General features: G+C 43.8%; 1 protein-coding gene across 1 annotated transcript in view; it reads right to left on the bottom strand.

The window, feature by feature from the left end:
- LOC138741061 (SITS-binding protein) overlaps positions 1–21,888 on the bottom strand; it is a 70,378-nt gene extending 48,490 nt beyond the window's left edge. Inside the window, exons 1-2 of the mRNA XM_069894551.1 lie at positions 21,424–21,888; positions 6,996–7,167 (exon numbers count right to left, since the gene is read on the bottom strand). Coding sequence (XP_069750652.1) covers positions 6,996–7,167; positions 21,424–21,888 — 637 coding nt within the window. The remainder of the gene's footprint in view (positions 1–6,995; positions 7,168–21,423) is intronic.
- Positions 21,889–22,904: the final 1,016 nt, after the last annotated feature.

Below are 22,904 nucleotides of genomic sequence, written 5' to 3'. Positions count from 1 at the left end.
ACCCCCTCCATAAATCTTCGTCCGCGAAGCCAAGCCAAAGAAAACTTAGGGGGGCGGGGGGGGGGGGAAGGGGGGTTATGTAGGTGGAAAGAAAAAGCTTAAAAACCATTGTTTTAATCGTTCCTAATTGACTTGTAATGTGCATGGTTTCATTCCCCAAAGCCTCCACCATCATTCCACCCCTACATCTTACTTCTGGTTCAGGCAAGTCTGACTAACTGGTGACAGCTTGTTAATGGGAGCAGCAGGCGCTTCCCAAAACCAAACAACTCTGGGCAAGACCTTTCCTAATAAAGCTCTCCTTGCCATCACCAAGGAGACCCAGAATAGAGTAGTCCTGCTGACAGAGTTTCAGAGAAATAGCCTTGAACCACTGCTTTCTTAATAAAAGCTTCTTTCATCGGAGTCTCAAACAGAAGTGAGTGAAATTGTTGGTTCACGGCTTTTGATCAGAATGATTGATCCTAGCACATGTACAGATTAAATGCCACATAGGTAGTCCCATGGCATACCAAGAAAACACATGGCCAGTGACCGTGGTTGTGGCATGGGATCCCAGGAACATGGGAGGATCGAATCAAAGGCTACATTTTAACTCAATGAGAATGGTGAACTTTGAAGAAGTAAGGAACAAAGCAGGAGATTCCATCCAAATTAATCAATTTTTCTTCACTTATTTGCACTTTTCAACATTTTCCCCCAAACTGCATAGTGGGCTGGGTATCAAATAACAATGAGTCAGAATACAAGAAAGTTTATTGTCATGGTGCCAAGATAACAACTTCTCTCTCAACATCCACAAGACAAATATTATTACCGACTCCAGAAGAGGGGCAATGTCCACATTAAAGGTGCTGAAGTTGAGAGAGTAGATAGCTTCAAGTTGTGAGAAATAAATATCTGCAATGACCTTATCTGGGATAAGCACAGCAATAAAACAATTCAAAAAATCTCTACTTTCTTAGAAGACTGAGGAAGTTTGGCATGTCCACCTGTCCCTTAATACCTCAGTTAGCGCAACGCTATTACAGCACCAGACACCTGGGTTCTAATCTGATGCTGTCTAAGGAGTTTGCATGTTCTCTCTAGGTCTGCGTGGGTTTCCTCTGACTGGTCTGGCTGGTTCCTCCCACCCTTTGAAAACATATGGGGATTGTAGGTTAATTGGGGTATTTGGAAGGCATTTCCTCATGGGCTGTTACCATGCTGTATATCTAAATTTAATTTCTACAGAAGACTAATGAAAGTAGACTTGCTGGATGCATCACAGCATGGAAAGGGGGCTGCTCTGCTCAAAATCAGAAGGAACTGCAGAAGGTAGTGAAACTAGCTGAGAACATAACATCCCTCCCCTTCATGGACTCCATCTACTTCTCCCACTGACAAAGAAAGGCAGCCAACACGCCAAAAAACAATTTACATCCCAGGCACACTTTTTTTTTCCCTTATCCCATCAGGATTAAGACTCAAGAATGTGGGGGAAGAGTTTCTTTTCTGCAGTCATCAGGCACCTGAATGAACTCCAGAACAGTGCTCTCAACACTAGAACACAAGAAATAGTTAATCTCCACCTACCTGCCATTTCCTCATATCCCTTAATGCCCCTACTATGCAATTCCCCTCTCATACTACCCTTGCTTGGTGTCAAATGATCTTCCTTTTAATTGTAATCCCATATTCTGTAAATTGTGCTCATTCCACAGCTGTATGCAATGCTCAGATAACCTATTGGTTTGTGCATGTCCAAATGCCTTTCGAAAGTTCTTGTAGAATCTGACCCCAGCTCTTACCAGTATTATGTTCCAGATCACGATTATTCATTTTATGAATAGATTTTTTCTGATTCCCCCTCGTTTCTCAATCATTCAAAACTAAATAATTACCAACACAACACTAAAGTGTTTCATTAAAGCACTTTGGAACTTTGAGAGTCAAAGTGAGATACAACATGGATTATAGGCTCTTCAGGCCACTGAGTCCATTCCAACCAGCAAGCGCTCACTTTTTACATTAATCCTATCACAACCATTTTATTTTCCCCACATCTCAACAATTTCCACCTCCCTCCCCCCCCACCACCCAAGATTCTAGCACTCATTCACAACTGGCAATTAATTTACCCACATACACATCTTTGGGATGTGGCAAGAAGCTAAAGCACCCTGAAGAAATCCACAGAGTTGCACACAAAGGTGGTGCCAACTCCATACTGACAGCATTGGAGAACAGGATTCAAACCCGGTTGAAGAAGCCGCAATATTAGCTGCACCACTTTGCTTTCTGCTCCCTTCTCTGGCTCAGGAAAACCATCCTAGCTGCTTTGATCCTTCAACACAAATGAAGTTGCGTATCCCTGTTTTTATCTCATTAATGACTCATCCCACTTTCTCCATGTTTATACATCTCCATCTCACATACTGAAGGCCTCAATAAACCCAACCAGTCTCCCTCCACCACCACCTGCTAACCTCAACTACACCTCTTCTGGCCCCTGTAATGATTCCATTCCATTCTCTCAAATTCTCCATCACATCTGCACCCAAGTCAAGGACTTCAATGCCAGATCATCAGAGAAGCCCTCCTTCAAACAACATGGATTTCACTTGACCATCAACTCAGCCCTCATCTGCACAGCCTACATTACTTCACCCAGGTCGAGGATCTCCATGCCAGATCAGGGATGTCCTCCTTCTTCAATCAAGGTAGCTTTCCCTTTACCACCATCAACTAGACCCTCACCCACATATACACCATTACCCACACTTCAGCCCTGGCCCCCTCCAACCCCACGCACAACAAGGACAGGATTCCTCTCGTCTTCACCTACCACCCCACCAGCCTCTGCATCCAATACATCTTCCTCTGTTGTTTCCACCACCTACTAGGTGATGCCATCACCAGACATATTCCCCTCTCCTCCCCACCTTCCACAATGATTCCACTTCTCCCTCCCCATCAGTTGTCCCCTTGGGATATACCCCTGTGACTGCAGGAGATGCTCCACTTGTACCCACACCTCCTCTCTCCCCACCATTCAGGACCCCAAACAGTCCTTCCAAGTGAAGCAACATTTCACTTGTGAATTTACAGAGGTCATCTACTGCATCCAGTGCTCTGTTGTGGTCTCCTCTACATCGGAGAGACTGGGTGCAGACTGGGAGATCACTTTGTTGAGCACTCTGTCCATTGCAATAGTGTGGATCTCCCAGTGGCCACCCATTTCAATTCTCCATCCCTTGTCCTTGCTGACATGTCTATCCATGGTCTTTTGCATTATCAGACTGAGACTACTCACAAATTAGAGGAATAACACCTCATCTTCTATCTAGGCACCCTCCAACTGGATGGCATTAACATCGACTTTGGCTTTCGTAAACACTCTTTCCTTCCCCTCCCCCCCTATTCACCCAATCCACATTTCACCTTCCCCCGTTCTCTCTTCATTTTCACTCATCTCCTTTCATATAGAAAAAATCAGTTCTTGCGTCTTCCCTCATCAAATCCAATTAACACCTTTTGTTGGTTTGGACAGCCAGCACTGTCTGAGATTTCCCTGAAGCTTTGATGAACTTTGTTTCAAGGGGAATAGTGCAGAAAAGTAAAGTGTTGATGGGGTACTATGGGGCATTGGTGAGAACTCATTTGAAGTACTGTGTGCAGTTTTGGCCCCCTTATCTTAGGAGGGATGTAATAACGTTGGAGAGAGTACAAAGATTTACCAGAATGATTCCTGGAATGCATAGGCTAACATATGAGGAACATTTAGTGACTCTAGAACTATATTCATTGGAATATAGAAGAATGAAAGGGGATCTCGGAAACATTTCAAATGCTGAAAGGATTGGACAAAGTAGATGTGAATCTAATGTTTCCCTTGGTGGGTGAATCCAGGACAAGAGAGCACAGTCTTAGAATTAGAAGGTGCCCATTTAAAACAGAGATGAGGAGAAATTTCATTAGCCAGAGGGTCATGGATTTGTGGAATTCTTTACCACCTACAGCTGTGGAGGCTGGATCACTGGGGGAGTTTGAAAGGTATCTAATTAGTTAAGGTATCAAGGGATATGGGAAAAAAGACTGGAAGTTGGAAATAGATGCGAGAACAGTTTAGCTCAGGGTGGATTTGCAGAGCAGACCTGATGGGCCAAATGGCCTACTTCTATTCCTTTTCTTGTGAAAAGAAGGATCAAAGGAGAGAATGCCAGCCAAATTATTCAAATTTTCTGCATTTATTAGCACGTTTCAACATTTTCCCCATAACTGCATAGTGGACTGGGTAGCAAATAACGATGAGTCCGAATGCAAATCTAGTGTTGGGGTGGCCAAACTTGGTTAACATGTGCCATATGCAATAAACTTAAGATGTTAGAAAGCTGCAAGACATTAAAAAAAAATTACATTGTGGTAGGCTGAGCCACTCCGCAAACAAACCAGGTTATGGAGCTGAGGACTCGCAGGGGGTAGAAAGCTGGCCCGGCTCCACCCCTTGGAGCTGATGTCATTTTCAACCCAGGAGTCACAAGGGTCATCAGAAATTGGGAGATACAATTCACGCGTTTGATTAAAACAAGTTAGTCTGGCTCACTCACAGCTGCTGGTGTGCTTTATTTGCTGCATGTCCTCGCGATCACAACATACATTTTTACACTAACACTTTTTTCATTTTGCACATAACTGGTAATAAATTTATTCATGTATGCAGTTTTTAAACTGCTAATTTGCATTAGTTTGAATAATCAAAAAAGTATACATACCAAATATTTTGAAGTCCTGACTAATTTTCAGTGGAAATCTCTGCCCAAGGAAGTAGTAGAGGCTGCCTCATTAAATACATTTAAGATACAGTAAGATAGATTTTTGCATCAAAGGGGATTTAAGGTTTTTGGGGGAAAGGCAAAGCTGGGTTCACAACCAGATCAGATGTGATTTCACTGAATGAAGGAGCAGGCTCAACGGGTTGAATGGACGACTCCTGCCACTGGTCTCTACAGATACCTGCACTATTCCAGCGTCCACAATCGAGACCATGATGAGTGAAGAGACTCTCCTGTGGCAGGGGGCCCACAGTTCTGCTTCTCCCTGTCCCACCTTCTGCTCCCCTCTTCCCAGTTGCCGGCAGGATGGGGGAGGGGGGGGAAGAAGAGAGGAGAGTGGCTACTGGAAGTGGAGCAGCCTAACCTCTGTGCAAATGGTGCTGACTCCATTCAGTAAGACCAAGGCTTGCCTGTGGCCACTGACAAGACCTTCACTGCTGCTACCAGCTCCAGGTTTGTTCTGGCAAGTGGATGAGGCCCTCATTAGTTACCCCTTCCAGCCTCTCCTCCCCATCTCTGTCATCTTGCTTCCCTCTTGCCAGAGTGCCTGGACTTGCACCCCACCTCTGGGTCAGGTCATACCTCACTGAAGCACTCCTAGCCCAAATTCAGCTTCCTGACTTTTGAAGCTGCTCCCTGCAGAGGATCATGATTACTGCCTAACCCTCTTTACTGCACATTGGCAGCACTCTGCTGTGGTATGGCCCAGCACGAGAGAGAAACTCTCATGTGCTGCTGGCTCTGCTCCTCTGCAGAGGTCATTCCTCCAGTGCCCACTCCCTCTTCCCTCTCCTTGTCATGCAGCCCAGGCTGTCACCATCACTGGGCCCCCTGGTCTGGCTGAGTATCCTGGGGTGGCTTCAGGAGTGCTGGTACCTCCTCTAGCTGCGCATTACATGCAAATGAAAGAAAGTTTCAGGGAAAGGTCAGAGGCAGGGTTTTTTTTTTGTTTTTTTTTTACTCAGAGTGGTGGGTGCCTGGAATACATTGTCAGGTTTGATGGTGGAGACTGATACAACAGGCACATTTAAAAGACTCCTAGATAGCCTTCCATTTTTCTTTCATCTTTGCCTATTAGCTGTGAGGGAGGGAAAGGTTAGACTGATGTGGAGTAGGTTTATATGTCTCAGCAGAACATAGAGGGCTGAAGGGCATGTGCTGTACTGTTCTACATTTTAAGACAGTGAGTAAAGGAGATCTGATCAATTTAACTGCATTTATTTTAATGCAAGAAACATTACAGATAAGGTACAGTCTGAATTGGTATAGAAGATATTATAGACCAATCAGAAACATGACTGAGTGAGGTGCCAGCACAAACAGTGCAGGAGAAAGAGGAAGGGGAAGCTACACTTTTGACTAGGGAAGACAACATGTCAGTACTTCAAATGTAGAACATTACAGTTAATATTGGGACATCATTCAGTGAGGTTGTAAGGGTGGAATTTAAAAACAAGAAGGGATGATCACTTTTTTTTGAACTGTATTATAGGCCCCACCCTAATATTCAGCATTAGAGAAACAAATATGTAAGGAGATTGCTTTTAACAAATTTAGATGATGTTTCCCATGTAGCAACAATGACTTCACTTCAAAAAGTTTGTAATTGTATTGGCAGTACAATTTTATAACATTCTTCATACATTATGAATATTGATAGATAAATCAATTCTATACATTGGAGAATGGAAATGCTAGGCTTTTATCCCTGTGGATAAAAAGATTTAAAGTGAGAAGGAGGAGTATAAAAGGGGGAAATCAGTATTTTTAAAAAAATGCAGTATATGATTGATATCTGGAAATCAATGATCAAGGTGGTGAATGCAATCACCATGTGGCAATTGGACATGCGTATGAATAGGCATGGCATAGGATACAGATTTAATGCAGGCAAAAGGGAGTAGCATAGATGACGAAAATGGGTGGCATGGACATAGTGGGTCAATGTCCATTTCTGTAACTCCATCCAGAAAAGGGAATCCACAGTATCCAATGGTTTATCCTGACGATTCCCAACAGGCTCAGAACTGCTTCAAAGACAACCATCTTCAATATATTTGCACTATAAAATGTTACATTGATTTATTCATTGCCAAGCAACATCTAACCAGAAGAATTGAGCTGAGCCAAAATTTTGACAGTACAATTTCCATACGATGTAGCATTACATATTGAACCCACCTGTTGATCCAAGAAAGTATCTCTCTAATACAGATCCATAACCCGTGGGCGTGTCCTGCAGGTCACTAATAATGAATGGCTGCAAGTCAATGTTGGCATTGTTTATGGGCCAGTACTGTAAGCGCATACTTCCTCCTCCATACCAGGAGGTATTCACCATGGAAAAGCAGTCCTGCAGGCATGTCAAAGAGAATCCAATTATTCAACAGTGCAGAAAACACTGAAAGCACATTATAGAAAGAGATTAGGTTCAGTACTAGCTCATTCCCACCATATCTCAGCAAACTCTGTGTAACATACACCATTTCCCCTCATGTCCTTCTCTAATTTTATCTTTAATGTATTTAAGCTTCAACTACTCAGTGGTAGCAAACTCCACCTTTTAAACAGAGCAAATAATTTTTTCTTTCTTCATCCTGAATTCTTTCTTCTTCTTAGCAGACCCTCAAGATGGAGGATGACTTGCTTCCAGTTTTGTGGTTTCTAAGGCAACTAGCAAAGCCAATTGTAGAAAAAGCATATTTTCACTGATGGGGCAGGAAGTACCAGATGGGGAGACAGATTGATAATTTGCAGGGCAGTTCACTCCTTCCCCTGTTTATTCAGGGCTTCTGGATCCTCCTGATATGTAGGCTCAAAGTCCTCAACATTGCTAGAAGTGTTCATTCTCCCTTTAGAGTGTTCAGAGATTCCCAAGAGTAAATGGACATATTGCACTTTTTTCCCCCTTCCAGATAAGCATCGAGCACATCCTTGATTATTTTTCCTTTGTCTGCCTGGAAATCACTGCTCGATGATTCTCCCTCAAGGACCCATGCCCTTCCATGGGTCACTATCTTCAGACCCTCTATTGAATTCTAATTTATCCTGCTGGATCCCCTCCTTCAATTAATAATTTTTCCCCATTTCTTACCTCCATCAAGGACCACAACCTCACCCATCTCCAATCCTCCAACATACCTAATGACTCCCCACAACAAGGGCCCACAGTACCTCAGTGAACCCAGCCCAGCCCAACACCTACCATGGGACCCATCAAACAACAACCACCTCAAACCACGACGACACCCAACGCACGACAGGTCTCCAGCAAACCAGAATCTCCTCAAACCAGAAAACTATGAATACTGATGGTTTCCATTTAATCCAGCTGCTATTCCCCACACGAGCAAATTGATTCCTTCACAGGAATTCTTCTGCAACCTCAGGTAGTCCAGAGCCCCTAGAATCATGCGAACAAATTGGCTAAACTTGTCAACTCTCAGGGTGCAGCTGGGTCCTACATCTTTCCTCTTAACTCTGCAGGCTAATCTTTTTACAAGCCTCCACAATTTTACAATTCTCCACCACTTCCACACCTCCCCTTCCCCCTCCCCCAGTCTCCTAATCCCACACCAGATCCTGGCTTTACCAATCTTTCTGATCTCCCTTCGCAGATGCTGAACAGTCCATACTCAGCAAAGGTCTCACATTTGTACCTCTATTCCCATACTTCAACGACATCCATGCCGCGATACTGAAAGTTTCAGCCCCGTTCACCGCTCACTCTGCACCAACCCCAACTTCACCATCAAACCCACAGACAAGGGAGGCGTGGTTGTGATCTGGTGTACTGAACTCTGCGTGGCCAGAAACCAGCTTTTGCATGCATCTTCACTAAGACCCCCACCAACCATCATCAGGACTATCATGGAGCTCATCAATTCAGGCGATCTCCCCGCCACTACCTCCAATCTGACTGTATCCCAACCTTGCTCTGCCTGCTTCCAACTCCTACCCAAAACTCATACATATGGCTGTCCTTCATCAATTGCAGTTCAGCCTTCAACACCATTTTTTCCTCAGTGCTGGTCAACAAGCTCCAAACCCTAATCCTTTGCACCCCCCCTCTGTAACTGGATCCTTGACTTCCTCATCAGACAACCACAGTCAGTACAAATGGGAAACACTGTCTCTTCCTTACTGATGGTCGTGTTTAGCCCACTCCCCTACTCATTATATACCCATGACTCTGCAGTTAGGTACATTTGCCAATGATGTCACCATAGTTGTCGGCAGAATCACAAATGGTAATGAGGAAGCGTACAGGAGGGAGACAGATCAGCTCGTTGTGTGGTGTCACACCAAAAACCTTGCATTCAACGTTAGCAAAACTAAGAAAATTATTGTGGACATTGGGAGAACATGAACCAGTCCTCATGGAGGGCTCAGCAGTAGAGAGGGTAAAGATCTTCAAATGCTTGGGAGTCAACATTTCTGAGGATTTGCCCTGGCACCTCCATATTGATGCAATCATGAAGAAGGCTTGTCAGTGGTTATACTTTGAGGAGTTTGAAGAAATTTAGTATATCACTGAAGACTTAAAAAAAACTTCTGCACGTCCTGCATGGAGAGCATTCTGGCTGGTTGCATCACTAACTGGTACGGAGTTGCCAATGCTCAGGACAAAAAAACTCCAGAGGATCATCAACTCTGCCTGTGACATCACAGACCCCAGTCTTTAGTCTATCAAGGACATCTACAAGAGGCAGTGTCTTTTGAAAGTACCCTCACAACCTCTTTTCACTCTGCTACCATCAGGAAAAGGGTACAGGGACCTGAAGACCACCTTTCAGTATCCCTCTGCCATCAGATTCCCAAATGTTCAATGAACCACAGACCCTGCCTTACTTTGACTTTCTCTTGCACTCTTTTTGTGTAAGGTGGCTTATAATGTTCACACAGAGATGCTGCCACAAAACAACAAATTTCATGACATCTTCGTGACATTAGATTCTGATTCACCAGTCATGCTCTCCATCTCTGAAGAATTCTAATTCTCCAGCACCCACCTCATCATCTTCAGCATGGATGTATAATCTTTTTACACCACCATATAACCTGAATATGCCCGAGATTGTCTGATCTCGGAAGCTAAGCTGGCTCAGGACTGGTAAGTTCTTGGAGGGGAAACCACCAAGAACACCAGATGCTGTAGGTTTCTGAGGGGCACTGGCAAAGTGGTGACTCTCTGTCCACTTTACGGTGGACATAGTAAAGAATTTCATGTATATTACATTCTAAATGTAGTATTGCATAACAATAATGAAACTTTTACCTTCATTCTATATCAGGAAGGTCTCATAGCCCTCCACTTCTTTCTTGAAGAAAGCCATTCAGTCCCCATCAACTTACATTCTCCTCTGCTTGGCAAACTGTGTCCACACCCTCAACAACTTTTTCCATTGACTTCTCTCATTTCCTCCAAATCTAGGGTGCAGCCATGGACACACACACGAGCCTAAATTATGTCAGGTATGTGGAACAGTCCCTGTTCCCATCCTACAGCCCAACTCTTCCTCTGCTATAGTGACAAATGCATTGGTGCTACATCATGCACCCATTGAGAACTTGACAATTTCTTGAACTTTACATCTTCCACCCAACCTATAAATTTACTGGGACTTTTTCTGACACCCATGGTTCAGGTTCTTTATCATGTACACAATATCTGTTAACTTATGCTTGCCATAAAGCCACAAATAAGAGAACATGAACCAAAAGAGAAACAAGAGAGTCCCTTCAAAGAAACCGAGTGTCCATGGATTTGCCTCCTAACCTCCCGTAACATCTGCAGCCACATAGAAGGCTGTCCATTCCAGCAGTGAACCCTAGCTTTTGTTTCCAAACCTTGACATGATTAGGTTCGAAGATGGTGGTGCTGCCGAAGCCATTGCAGTGGCAGCACTGCCACTGGTGTGGACCTGCAGGGAGCAAGGGAGTGAAGATGCAGCACCCCCATGGAGTCCAGGCAGCCAGTTGACTGCCATCAGCTCCACACTGGCTTTGAACGGCCCATCGAGGGAGCCAATGGTGGTTTCAGTTGAAATCCAGCGACCACGGGTCTGTGCCCAAAATGGCAGCGGCCATGATGGGCTGCAGTCTACAAGGAAGTGGAGGACTGGAGCAGGGCACAAGAGTACAGGAAGATCACGCACTTTCTGAGAGGGAGAAGCAGAGGAAATTACCCGCGTGGACTGTGACTATAGTGGCAGACCAGCGAGGGGACTTTGCAGCTGAGGGACCAGTGCATGTGGCAGGCTGCTGGCAACTCAAGGCAAGGAACCCATGTAAGCTGTCGGGAGACGCACCAAGCTGCAGACTGCTGGAGACTGGCAACTCTCAGAATCAGGATGCGAGGAGGTTCCTGACCGTGTTGGAGGTTCCGATCAGGAGCTCGGGTTGCCAGTAGTTTGGACTGGACCATGGGTGGCTACAGGGGCTGCCGAAGCACTGGGGGAAAATCTAGGGTCACTCGTTGACTAGGTGGTGGGGGGGGGGGAAGATTCTCTTTTGCTTCTCTCTCTCCAACTGACTGTAAGAAGTGCTCCTGCTGCTGGCAAATGTGTCTGCCTTGCAACAGGCAAAAAGAAATTTCATGAAATATGACATTGTTTTATTAATATGACAATAAATTGAACCTTAAAAATATGGATGCCCTCTAATGGAGTCTCTACACCAATTTAACGTTCCTCCATCATGTACATTCATCTTACCAAATCCCCAATTGGTAGGGTCAAACAGTTTTATTTAGCTTTCATATACTATTTATTGTCATGTAATAAAACAGAAATGTAATATTACACGAAATTGCCTTTAGTCTGTCATATGGCAGACAAAGATTTACCATTAGCTTTAGTCGGCACCTCTTACAGTCAGAGAAAGAAGCAAAAAGAGTTTCCCTTCCCCCCCCCCGACCCCACCCCACCCAAAAGAGTCAGTGTCCATGGATTCACCTCCAGTGCTCCAATAGCCTCTGCATCAACATAACACAACGTTCAAACCATCAGCAACCCAACCCAGATCCAAACCTCTGACCTGTGGAAACCTTCAGTGCCTAGGTCCATTCAGGAGCCCGCCTTGCCCTCAGCATCCTTAGTTACGCCAACCTATACAAACTTACTCAACAATCTAAACCTTCCCTACCTCACACACACAACCCTCTATTTTTCTTGCACTCATGTGCCTGTTGAAGAGTCTTTTAAATGTCCCTATTGTAACAACCACCCTGGCAATGCATCCCAGGCACCCACTTATGTATTTAAAAAAAAACATTCCCTTGATGCCACCATTGAACTTTCCTCCCTTCAATTAAACAGATGTCATCACTGTTTGTTACTGTCATCCCAGGAAAAAAAGATGCTGGCTGTACACCCTATGCCTCTCAAAGCAGTTCCACAGTTATTTCACTGGATTATCACATCAGATACTTGGAATAATAACTAGAGGAAGTGAATTCAAATGGTGTCAAGAATCTAGAAACAAAGAGGAGGCATCAATAAAACTAACTGTTGTTTTATCAGCTAGTTCACTCATGTTCCGCAGGAAAGAATACCTATCCATTTCCAAGCAACCAAGAATGAGAAACAAATTCTACCCTGCCATCAAAGGCTATATATACCCTGAATGTTAATTAGATATATTGATTTTGCAGAATTTCCTTTAAAAGCCACAATATTAGAAGCATGCATTTTAATTCCTCCTATTCTATTGGGGGAACATTAGGGGGGTACTTCTTCACACAGAGAGTGGTGGGAGTGTAGAACAGGCTGCTAGCCTAAATGGAGATTGCAGGGTAAATTTTCATGGATAAGAAGAATTTGGACAGATACGTGGATGGGAGAGATATGGTTGGGGTGCAGATCAGTGAAACTAGGTAAAATAATAGTTTGGCATGAACTAGAAGGGCCAAAGGATCTGCTTCTGTGCTCCAATGTTCTATAGTTCTATTCCATAATGCCCTGGAGAGCAGAGTATGAGAAAATTTGTTAAAGTTCTGTTGGATACTTGTGCCCCTCCACCAAGCATGGTTTGAAGCCAAACAGAGTGAAGTGGTCAGGCAAGGAGAGAAAATAAATAACCTCCGGCACAATATTTCCTTGTAATAAGACATTTGTTAGTGCCCAAGATGATAGACAGATCCATTCCTGTAAAGTCTCATCTATTGCAAAGAGAGAGGCGAGTGGTAGGCAAGCTGCAACTTGTGCAGCCTTGAGAACAGTGCCATCATTCAGCCACTTTGTTAGATCTTTTGCCTGACTCCACATCAGTTACAGCCTCAGAATTTTTGGCTGTGGATTAAGCCAGATCAAAATTAATTCTGCGCGACTTCATCGGACACCCCCCCCCCCCACTACAATAACAATGCCTCACACAATTACAGTACATTTCATGAATCCACAATGGAAGACTAAGTAATCAAAGAATTTGATATTAACATATTTGGCCTTTCCTGCTTTGCATGCAAGACAAATTCTAAGGTATTAATCACCAGGGAGATGATCCTTGCTCCACACTCTCCAAGCAAACAGGAAAATGTTCTGAGTTTTCTGCCAATTATAAATTTGAATTGAGATTAAATTCTGACCTCCAAATGGTCACTAATTTATTTCTACATCTTTGCTTTCGTAAGCAGACAAATGAACAATAGCTAGCATGCATTTGACATTCAAAGGAAGGGCAATACACAGTAACTAATATTTACACCACATTCTCACACCCCGAGCCAGAAGTTTTCTACTTGTAGAAAAATTAATTCTCACAGTAAATTCCGTCAAATATAATGATCACATGACGCAGTTGGAAAGAAACAATCAACAGAATTGATTTGTGATCATCCTGCCACAAAATTATAAATACAGTATTAACGAACATCAGTTAAGAGAAACCAGGGACAATTGCAATGATTCTATCTCTGCTTTAACATCCATTTAGAGCAGCCATTCTCAACTTTTTTTTTTGGCTATGGCTCCCTTAGGACTCTGCCCAAAGTTTATGGGCTCCTTTCCCTATGAAGCAATTAATTTTTGGATCATCCTGCTGTCTACATAAAAAAATATTTATGTTACGTGAGGTGAAAAGAAAACAACGATTTTACTTAAATGTGCTGTGAGTCTTGTTGAGAATGGCTGACAAAGTATTTAAAATAATCAGGAGTAACATAAATAAGATCTGCAATAGTCAATGCACACAAAAAATATTTTCTTACTAGTTCATAACTACAACATGTACTAGTTATTATAAACCACAGAAATTTAATTTAATTTAGACAGATTATGTTAACTGACCATTTCATCTCACAAGCCCGTGATGCCCAATTTACACCCAATTAACCTACACCCTGGGTACATTTCAAACTTTGGTAGGATACCAGAGGCCTTGGGAGAAAACCCACGCAGACATGGGAAGAACATACAAACTCCTGACAGACAGTGCGGGATTCAAACCCTGGTCCTGATCGGTGGTGGTGTAAAGGCATTGCATCAACTGCTATGTCAACCATGCTGCTCCCTCATAATCACAAATTCAAACAGCATAGCAAATATATATAACAATGTACTATGCTTAATGTTGTACAGTATGATTTCACAGTATGCAAAGCAGCAAATGTCCAAGTCTGCACTTGAATATCAGGTGCACCAATACACTAACTATGTTATGGTGCATTCAACCCAACCATGAATGCATTAAGTAACAACAAGAAGCTGGAGAAACTCAAACTGGGAAGATGAGAGGTGATAGAGTATTGGGCAGAAGGTGGGAGAGGTGAAGAGACAGGTTGAATGAGGGAGGAACCACTGTTGGGGGGGGAGGGTTAGAGAGAAAAGTAAGCCGACTGGATGAGAGGTGATAGGGTATTGGGCAGAAGGTGGGAGAGTGAAGAGAGAGGTTGAATGAGGGAGGAATGACTGTGGGGGGGGGGGTTTAAGAGAGAAAAGCAAGCCGACTGGATGAGAGGTGATAAGGTATTGGGCAGAAGGTGGGAGAGGTGAAGAGACAGGTTGAATGAGGGAGGAACTACTGTTGGGGGGGGGTGGTTAGAGAGAAAAGTAAGCCGACTGGATGAGAGGTGATAGGGTATTGGGCAGAAGGTGGGAGAGGTGAAGAGAGAGGTTGAATGAGGGAGGAACCACCATTTGGGGGGGGGGGGTGTTAGAGAGAAAAGTAAGTTGACTGGATGAGAGGTGATAGGGTATTGGGCAGAAGGTGGGAGAGGTGAAGAGAGAGGTTGAATGAGAGCACACAATAAATTTCTCAACAAGCCATACAGTATCCATGGAGTGAAATTAACAGTCAGGATGCTTTCTTTGAGACTGTAGGACGAGGAGATCTCCAGCATAAAAAGTTGGGAGAGGGGATGTGGGGAAGAAAGAGGGAGGGTGAGAGTGGTAAAGCAATAAATAGGACCCTAGATAAAAGAATGTAGACTGTCTATTTCTCTCCATGATTGGTGCCTGACCCATTCAATCCCTCCAGCTTCGCTGTTTACTCAAGATTCCAGCAGCTCGATCTTAATTATTCACTCGTGAATTAAAGTTAATTAAGATATCATCAAATCCTTTCTCTTAACAAGTGCATTATTACCATCAGACTCTTCTCCATGCAATTTACACCAAACAGCAATCCACCACCAATTTGGACTCAACATAATATTTCAATGGCTACCATATCCTTCTACACTTCCCACCAACTCAATCCTTAGAGCAACAATATCATCTATTGGGTTCTAAATCATTACACAATAACACATGATTCTTGCATAATGATGCATCAAACATTAACACTTCTTCTTAGTCAATCCCTATGGGTTTGAAAGTGGCTTGTTTCCACTCAGGCTTTGAGAGTTCTAAGACCAATTCGGAAACTAGATTTTTTTTTTACATGAATGAGGCAAGAGATACCCGACTAAACATTAACCATAAACATAGGTTCTTGTTTTTTTTTACTCATTAATAAGTGATTACAGTCAATTCAATGAAAATTATTGGAAGATATTCCAAGGGACAGGATTTGTGTTCACTTGGAAAGGCAGGGAAATTAGCGTGGTTTTGTGCAGGGGAAATAATAAAATCTCACAAATCTGATAGGATGACTGGGATAACTGAACAAGGTAGTGCAGTGGATGTGAAATATGTGGACTTTAGCAAAGCTTTTGACAAGGTCCTACATGGTAGCCTAGTCCACAAGGTTAAAGGACAGGGAATCTAAGATAAGTTGGTCAACTGTATCCAAAACATGTTTGGTGATAGGAAGTAAAGGGTAGTGAAGAAGGGTTAGGTTTCTTTCTAGAAGTCTGTAACTAGAGTTGCAGAATTGTACCAAAGGGATTGGTGCTGGGTCCTTTGTTGTTTATCATTTAAACAAGCAACAATGGTTCCAGCACCAATCCCTGTGGCACAACATTGGGCTTGGATGAGAATATAGGGGGCTTGATTAACAAGTTTGATGATGACAAAAATTGGAGTTGAAGATAACAAAGAATTTGCCTCGGCTACTGGAAGAGATAAACCAGCTGGAAAGTTGGACGAAGCAACACCAGATGGAACTTAATCCAGACTATTGTGAAGTCATACATCCCTGAAAATGGCTGAGGCATAGTGTAAAAATTAGGTCACCATATTTCAGCTGTCCAAAACATTGGTTAGACAGTACTTGTAGTATTCTGTATGGACTGGTCACCAAACTACAGGAAAGAGGTGGTTGCATTAGAAAGTGCAAAAGAGATTCATCAGGATGTTGCCTGGAATGGAGGGTTTTCATTACTTGGAGAAATTGGATAGATTGAGATTTTTTTTCCCCTCACTAGAGAGATGGAGGCTCAGCATGGCCCTTACAAGATTACATGGGCCATAAATGGGGTAGATAATCAATCTTTTTTCCAGGATTGAGGAGTCTAAAACTAGAATGCATTGGTCAAGATAGGAGGAGAGAAAGTTAAAGTTGATGTGAGGGGCAGGTTTTTTCAACACAGAGGGCAATAGTCATATGGAATATTGCAAGAGATGGTTGAAGAAATACAATTACAACATTTATATTTTAAATGTTAAAAACTTCAATCTATTTATTTATTTATTTTAAAAAGTACAACACAGTAACTGGCCCTTTTGGCCCACAAGCCCATGCCATTCAATTATGTCCAACTGATCTACAACCCTCAGTAAGTTTTGACCAGTAGGAAGAAACCATAGCCCCCAGGAAAAACCTACACAGACACAGGAAAAATATACAAATTCCTGACAGACAGCACGGGATTCAAACCCCCTGATCGTTGGCGCTGCAACTGTGGAGTTCTAACTGTGCTGTCCCTTTAAAAAGCATTTAGATTGGTATATAGACAAGAAAGAGTAGAAGGATATGCAGCCAATGAGATTGGAGGGATAAGCATGGTGGTCAGCATGGACTAACTGGGTCATTGGCTCCATTTCCGTGCTATACAGCTCTATGGATCTAGATTGCTACACTAATTTCTCTAGATCATGAAATATTGACACTAGATCATTATAGACAAAGCATGATCATTAAACATTATTTAAGAACATTATAGATTTAACCAGAATCATTACATTTGGTGTGTAGGTGATTATATACCAATTATAGGCCACGAGACACCTAATCCAGATCATTGCAGACTGATCAATGTTCATTATTCACCATCTCTGGATCATTAAAATCATATCATTAGATATTAATACCCACTAGGAAAAAGAAAATCAGGGCATTGACAAGATTGTTACTTGGCAGTTGAGGTCCCACAATGTCCAAATAATTAATGGAGATACAAAATATCACATCAAGTCATCAGAAATGAAGTGATGAGACTGCCTGCTGGAAACTTTGATTGGCTTGTGAGAAAATGGACAATAAACATATTTCATTTATACTATTATTCACGAGTTTGGAAGTGTAGTCATTGTAATGTTAGGAACACAGAAGCTGATTTGTGTGTACAAGATCTGATTTGTGTGTACAAGATCTGATTTGTGTGTACAAGATCTGATTTGTGTGTACAAGATCTGATTTGTGTGTACAAGATCTGATTTGTGTGTACAAGATCTGATTTGTGTGTACAAGATCTGATTTGTGTGTACAAGATCTGATTTGTGTGTACAAGATCTGATTTGTGTGTACAAGATCTGATTTGTGTGTACAAGATCTGATTTGTGTGTACAAGATCTGATTTGTGTGTACAAGATCTGATTTGTGTGTACAAGATCTGATTTGTGTGTACAAGATCTGATTTGTGTGTACAAGATCTGATTTGTGTGTACAAGATCTGATTTGTGTGTACAAGATCTGATTTGTGTGTACAAGATCTGATTTGTGTGTACAAGATCTGATTTGTGTGTACAAGATCTGATTTGTGTGTACAAGATCTGATGAACAAAGAATGGTAACAATCAAAAATGCCCACACTAACCATATGAGGTTCTAATATCTGAAATATTTATTCCTATAAATGTATACACATTTGTCTGCACATGTATTGTTTGACTGTATATTTCTCATGTCCCGTTGCTTGCCTGCATGTTATGCGCTGAGGACCAGAGAATGCAGTTTCCTCGGGTGGTACTTGTGTAATCGAATGATAATACATTTGAAAATCTGCACTAATTAAGTGTGTGGAAAATATGTTCCCTGACATCAGAGAACTCTCCTTTACACTTTAAGTCAAGCTATGGAATATTTATCATTCACCTGAAAAGGACAAAAAAAAATCTTGACTTAACATTTCACTTCTGAAATTAAATGGTGTTCAGAATGATCTGGGCTGCCTTGTAAACCTATTACAGAGGGTTAACACAGAGAACATGCAAGCAATTAGGAAGACAAACTGTGCTTTGGCCTTCATTGCAAGAGGATTTGAACACAAAAGTAGAAATGTTTTACTGCATTTGTAAAGGGCAATAATAGAGTCTGGTATCTTTACCAATAGGAAGAAAAAACTTCTGATGGTTTGCAACAAATGTTCTGAGACTAATTACTGGGAAAGCAGATTGAGAAAAGCTGCAGAGGAGATTGAATTTATTCCAGCATTACAGTGCTTGATAGCTCTGATACTCTACTGTCTGGACTATGCAGAACCGCTGGTCATAGTCTGATAATGAGTTGACTATTCAGGATGCAAAAGAAAATAATTTCTTCACCTGAAGGACTGTGAATCCTTGTAATGCTCTACCTCAGAAGGCCGCAAATACACATTCATTTGGTATACTCAGAGACTGATAAATTCTAGACATTGGACAAATCAAGGCACACAAGGTGAGTGCAAGAAAATGGTTCTTTACTGAAAATCAGTGGATGCAAAATTGCAACTTCCATTTCTAACCCAAATGATGTTCACTTCTTGAGTGTAGTAGGACACAGTTAGTCCTCAACTTACAAATGTAATTGGAACCGAATTGGCTGTAGTCGGATTTGCATATATTAATGAGGTATTAAATTTTTTTTTCCAAAAATAAATTCAACAAATTAACCTTTAATAAAGAATCTCGGCACATGTAGTATTTTTTTTTTTAAATTCAGTGGAATTATCTCTCATAGTTTGTAAGTTAAAGACTTCTTCTTTTCTTTGGCTTGGCTTCGCGGACGAAGATTTATGGAGGGGGTAAAAAGTCCACGTCAGCTGCAGGCTCGTTTGTGGCTGACCAGTCCGATGCGGGACAGGCAGACACGATTGCAGCGGTTGCAAGGGAAAATTGGTTGGTTGGGGTTGGGTGTTGGGTTTTTCCTCCTTTGCCTTTTGTCAGTGAGGTGGGCTCTGCGGTCTTCTTCAAAGGAGGCTGCTGCCCGCCAAACTGTGAGGCGCCAAGATGCACGGTTTGAGGCGTTATCAGCCCACTGGCGGTGGTCAATGTGGCAGGCACCAAGAGATTTCTTTAGGCAGTCCTTGTACCTTTTCTTTGGTGCACCTCTGTCACGGTGGCCAGTGGAGAGCTCGCCATATAATACGATCTTGGGAAGGCGATGGTCCTCCATTCTGGAGACGTGACCCATCCAGCGCAGCTGGATCTTCAGCAGCGTGGACTCGATGCTGTCGACCTCTGCCATCTCGAGTACCTCGACGTTAGGGGTGTGAGCGCTCCAATGGATGTTGAGGATGGAGCGGAGACAACGCTGGTGGAAGCGTTCTAGGAGCCGTAGGTGGTGCCGGTAGAGGACCCATGATTCGGAGCCGAACAGGAGTATGACAACGGCTCTGTATACGCTTATCTTTGTGAGGTTTTTCAGTTGGTTGTTTTTCCAGACTCTTTTGTGTAGTCTTCCAAAGGCGCTATTTGCCTTGGCGAGTCTGTTGTCTATCTCATTGTCGATCCTTGCATCTGATGAAATGGTGCAGCCGAGATAGGTAAACTGGTTGACCGTTTTGAGTTTTGTGTGCCCGATGGAGATGTGGGGGGGCTGGTAGTCATGGTGGGGAGCTGGCTGATGGAGGACCTCAGTTTTCTTCAGGCTGACTTCCAGGCCAAACATTTTGGCAGTTTCCGCAAAGCAGGACGTCAAGCGCTGAAGAGCTGGCTCTGAATGGGCAACTAAAGCGGCATCATCTGCAAAGAGTAGTTCACGGACAAGTTTCTCTTGTGTCTTGGTGTGAGCTTGCAGGCGCCTCAGATTGAAGAGACTGCCATCCGTGCGGTACCGGATGTAAACAGCGTCTTCATTGTTGGGGTCTTTCATGGCTTGGTTCAGCATCATGCTGAAGAAGATTGAAAAGAGGGTTGGTGCGAGAACACAGCCTTGCTTCACGCCATTGTTAATGGAGAAGGGTTCAGAGAGCTCATTGCTGTATCTGACCCGACCTTGTTGGTTTTCGTGCAGTTGGATAATCATGTTGAGGAACTTTGGGGGACATCTGATGCGCTCTAGCACACAATACTGGAGAAACTCACAATACTGGAGAAACTCAAAAGCACACAATACTGGAGAAACTCAGCAGGTCTAGCAGTGTCCTTTATCGAGCAAAAAGTAAAAATATGTAACCAACATTTTCGGCTTGAACCCTTCATGCAACACACAATGAAGACAGCCCCAACTCGTCACTAACCCTGTGCCACAGGGCATCCCCCATCCCACCCTCAAATCGCCCTCACCATCCATCTCCTCACACCCCTCGGCCCCCCACACTGTCCCCGCCCACCCCCGGCCACAGGGCATATCCATCTCCCCACCCCCCTCCCCCCCGCCACAGGGCATACCCTCCTCTTCCCACCCGACCCCCACCTTCGCCACATAATGACCCATTTACGCTGCCTTTCAATGTAGCCGTGTCTCGATACTGCTTCCCTGAAAACACAACGATGTCTCGGCAGACCCCCTTGGAACTCTGCTCATACGAGGTCTCAAGCATGGAACTTGAACCCACAACCTCGTGACTCCGAGGGGAGAGTGATAGCACTGAACCACAGCTGAGAATTATGTAATAGAGATACTGTATGACACAAAGTCGCGTTGAGAAGAAGTCTGTGGGAAATATAAAAGTCCTGGTGGGCCAAACGGTAGGTTTTACTTAATTCTATAAAACGAAAGTGATCAAAGCAAACCTCCCTTTTATTTTTAAATGTTCATCGTACAAATAAGAGGAACCAAACTCCAATTTAGCAGTTGCAGTTACCTGGAGCGCCACTTGGCAGTTAAGGGGTATCCACTCCACCCGGTAACACTCCGCCACACTCTGATTCGGTGTATCCAATGACACCTGGAGATTCGCCACGCCGTCCCATGTGTGGCAGAAACGGGTTGTGTTGAACCAGCAGTGGTTGTTGAGCACGGCGCCTCCTCGTACGGGCAAGTGACGGGCGTCGATGTGAGCGAAAGTCTTATCCTGGCTGAGGGACTTGAATGAGAAGGACAGGCTTTTCTTGTCCCAGACCAGCCCGCTGACCTGCCCCCTCAGAACCCAGTTGGTGTCGGGCTTCTCCACCACCTGCCAATAAAGGACGCCGATGGTCATCAGAAAAAGTAAGGCGACCCCCAGGCAGGCGATCGCCCCCTTCCACGTCTCGTTTATCTCTTTGATACCGGGCTCTGGGCTGGAGTCGCCGGCATTACTGGCCATATGCTTGGCCCGCCTTGCCATCTCCTCCCGGCGCTGGGCTGGCGCACGGGCGCCGCGGGAGCTGCACTCGCCCGCTCCTACCCCGAGCCCGGTGCTCCCCGCTGCGAACTGCCGCGGCACTTGACCCGGGCTGGAGCCGAACCAAGCGCGCCGAGCAGGGCTTGAATTAAGTAAAACAAACGCTGGGCAGTGCGGAGGGTTCACGGGTAGCCTGAGAATTTGCCGCTGGCGGGTAACCTACTGGCATGCCAGAGCATGTACTAATTGCTCAGCTAATAACATTTATATAGTTGCTCTCATTATGGGGTTACGCCCCAGAGCTTGAGTGCGGATAAACCCGGCTGGACATTGGGAATAGGTGGGGTGTCATTGATGTTTTCACTCAATAGACCCACTGAAGGAAGACAGGACTGAGGCTCCCATTGGATGGTCTCAACCTTGGCACAACGATTTCCCTGAGCTCTCAGCACGTTCCAAAGGAGGAGCCGGAGAGAGGGTTCCGAATAAAGAATGTCCAAGGGGTACATCTCTTCATTCCAGGCTGATCCGTTTCACAGCCTCGCTGTGGCCCACACAGACCAGGTAGTGAATGGTTAAACCAGTTGTGAGTTTCAAATCTCTTGGTCAGGAAAGAGAGGACTGTTCTAGGGAAATGGATAAGGGAGAGAGTGAAAAATCAAAAACAGCAGGTGCTGGAAATCTGAAAGCAAAAGCAGAATATGATGGGAAACCCAGCCAGTCAGGCAGTAGCTGTAGAATCAGTCATGTTTTTTTACAGGTCCAGAGAATGATGGATATGCCCATGGTCTTTGGTGAACAATGTTAAGTTTGGAGAAGATACAGGGTAGGCTATGAGGTAAAAGTGGCGATAGAACAGGGAATACATGAGGAGAAGGTAGTGCGTGACTGGACAGGAGCAGTACCTTCTGAAGTGGTGATTGGGAGGGGTGCAGGAGTTGAATGTTGCACTAACAACCTCAGACTGAATGACCTCAAGACCAAAGAGCTGATTGTTGATTTCAGGAAAGGAAAACTAG

This window comes from Narcine bancroftii, chromosome 1, assembly GCF_036971445.1.
Source record: "Narcine bancroftii isolate sNarBan1 chromosome 1, sNarBan1.hap1, whole genome shotgun sequence".
NCBI lineage: Eukaryota > Metazoa > Chordata > Chondrichthyes > Torpediniformes > Narcinidae > Narcine > Narcine bancroftii.
This window is presented reverse-complemented; position numbering and strand designations above follow the sequence as displayed.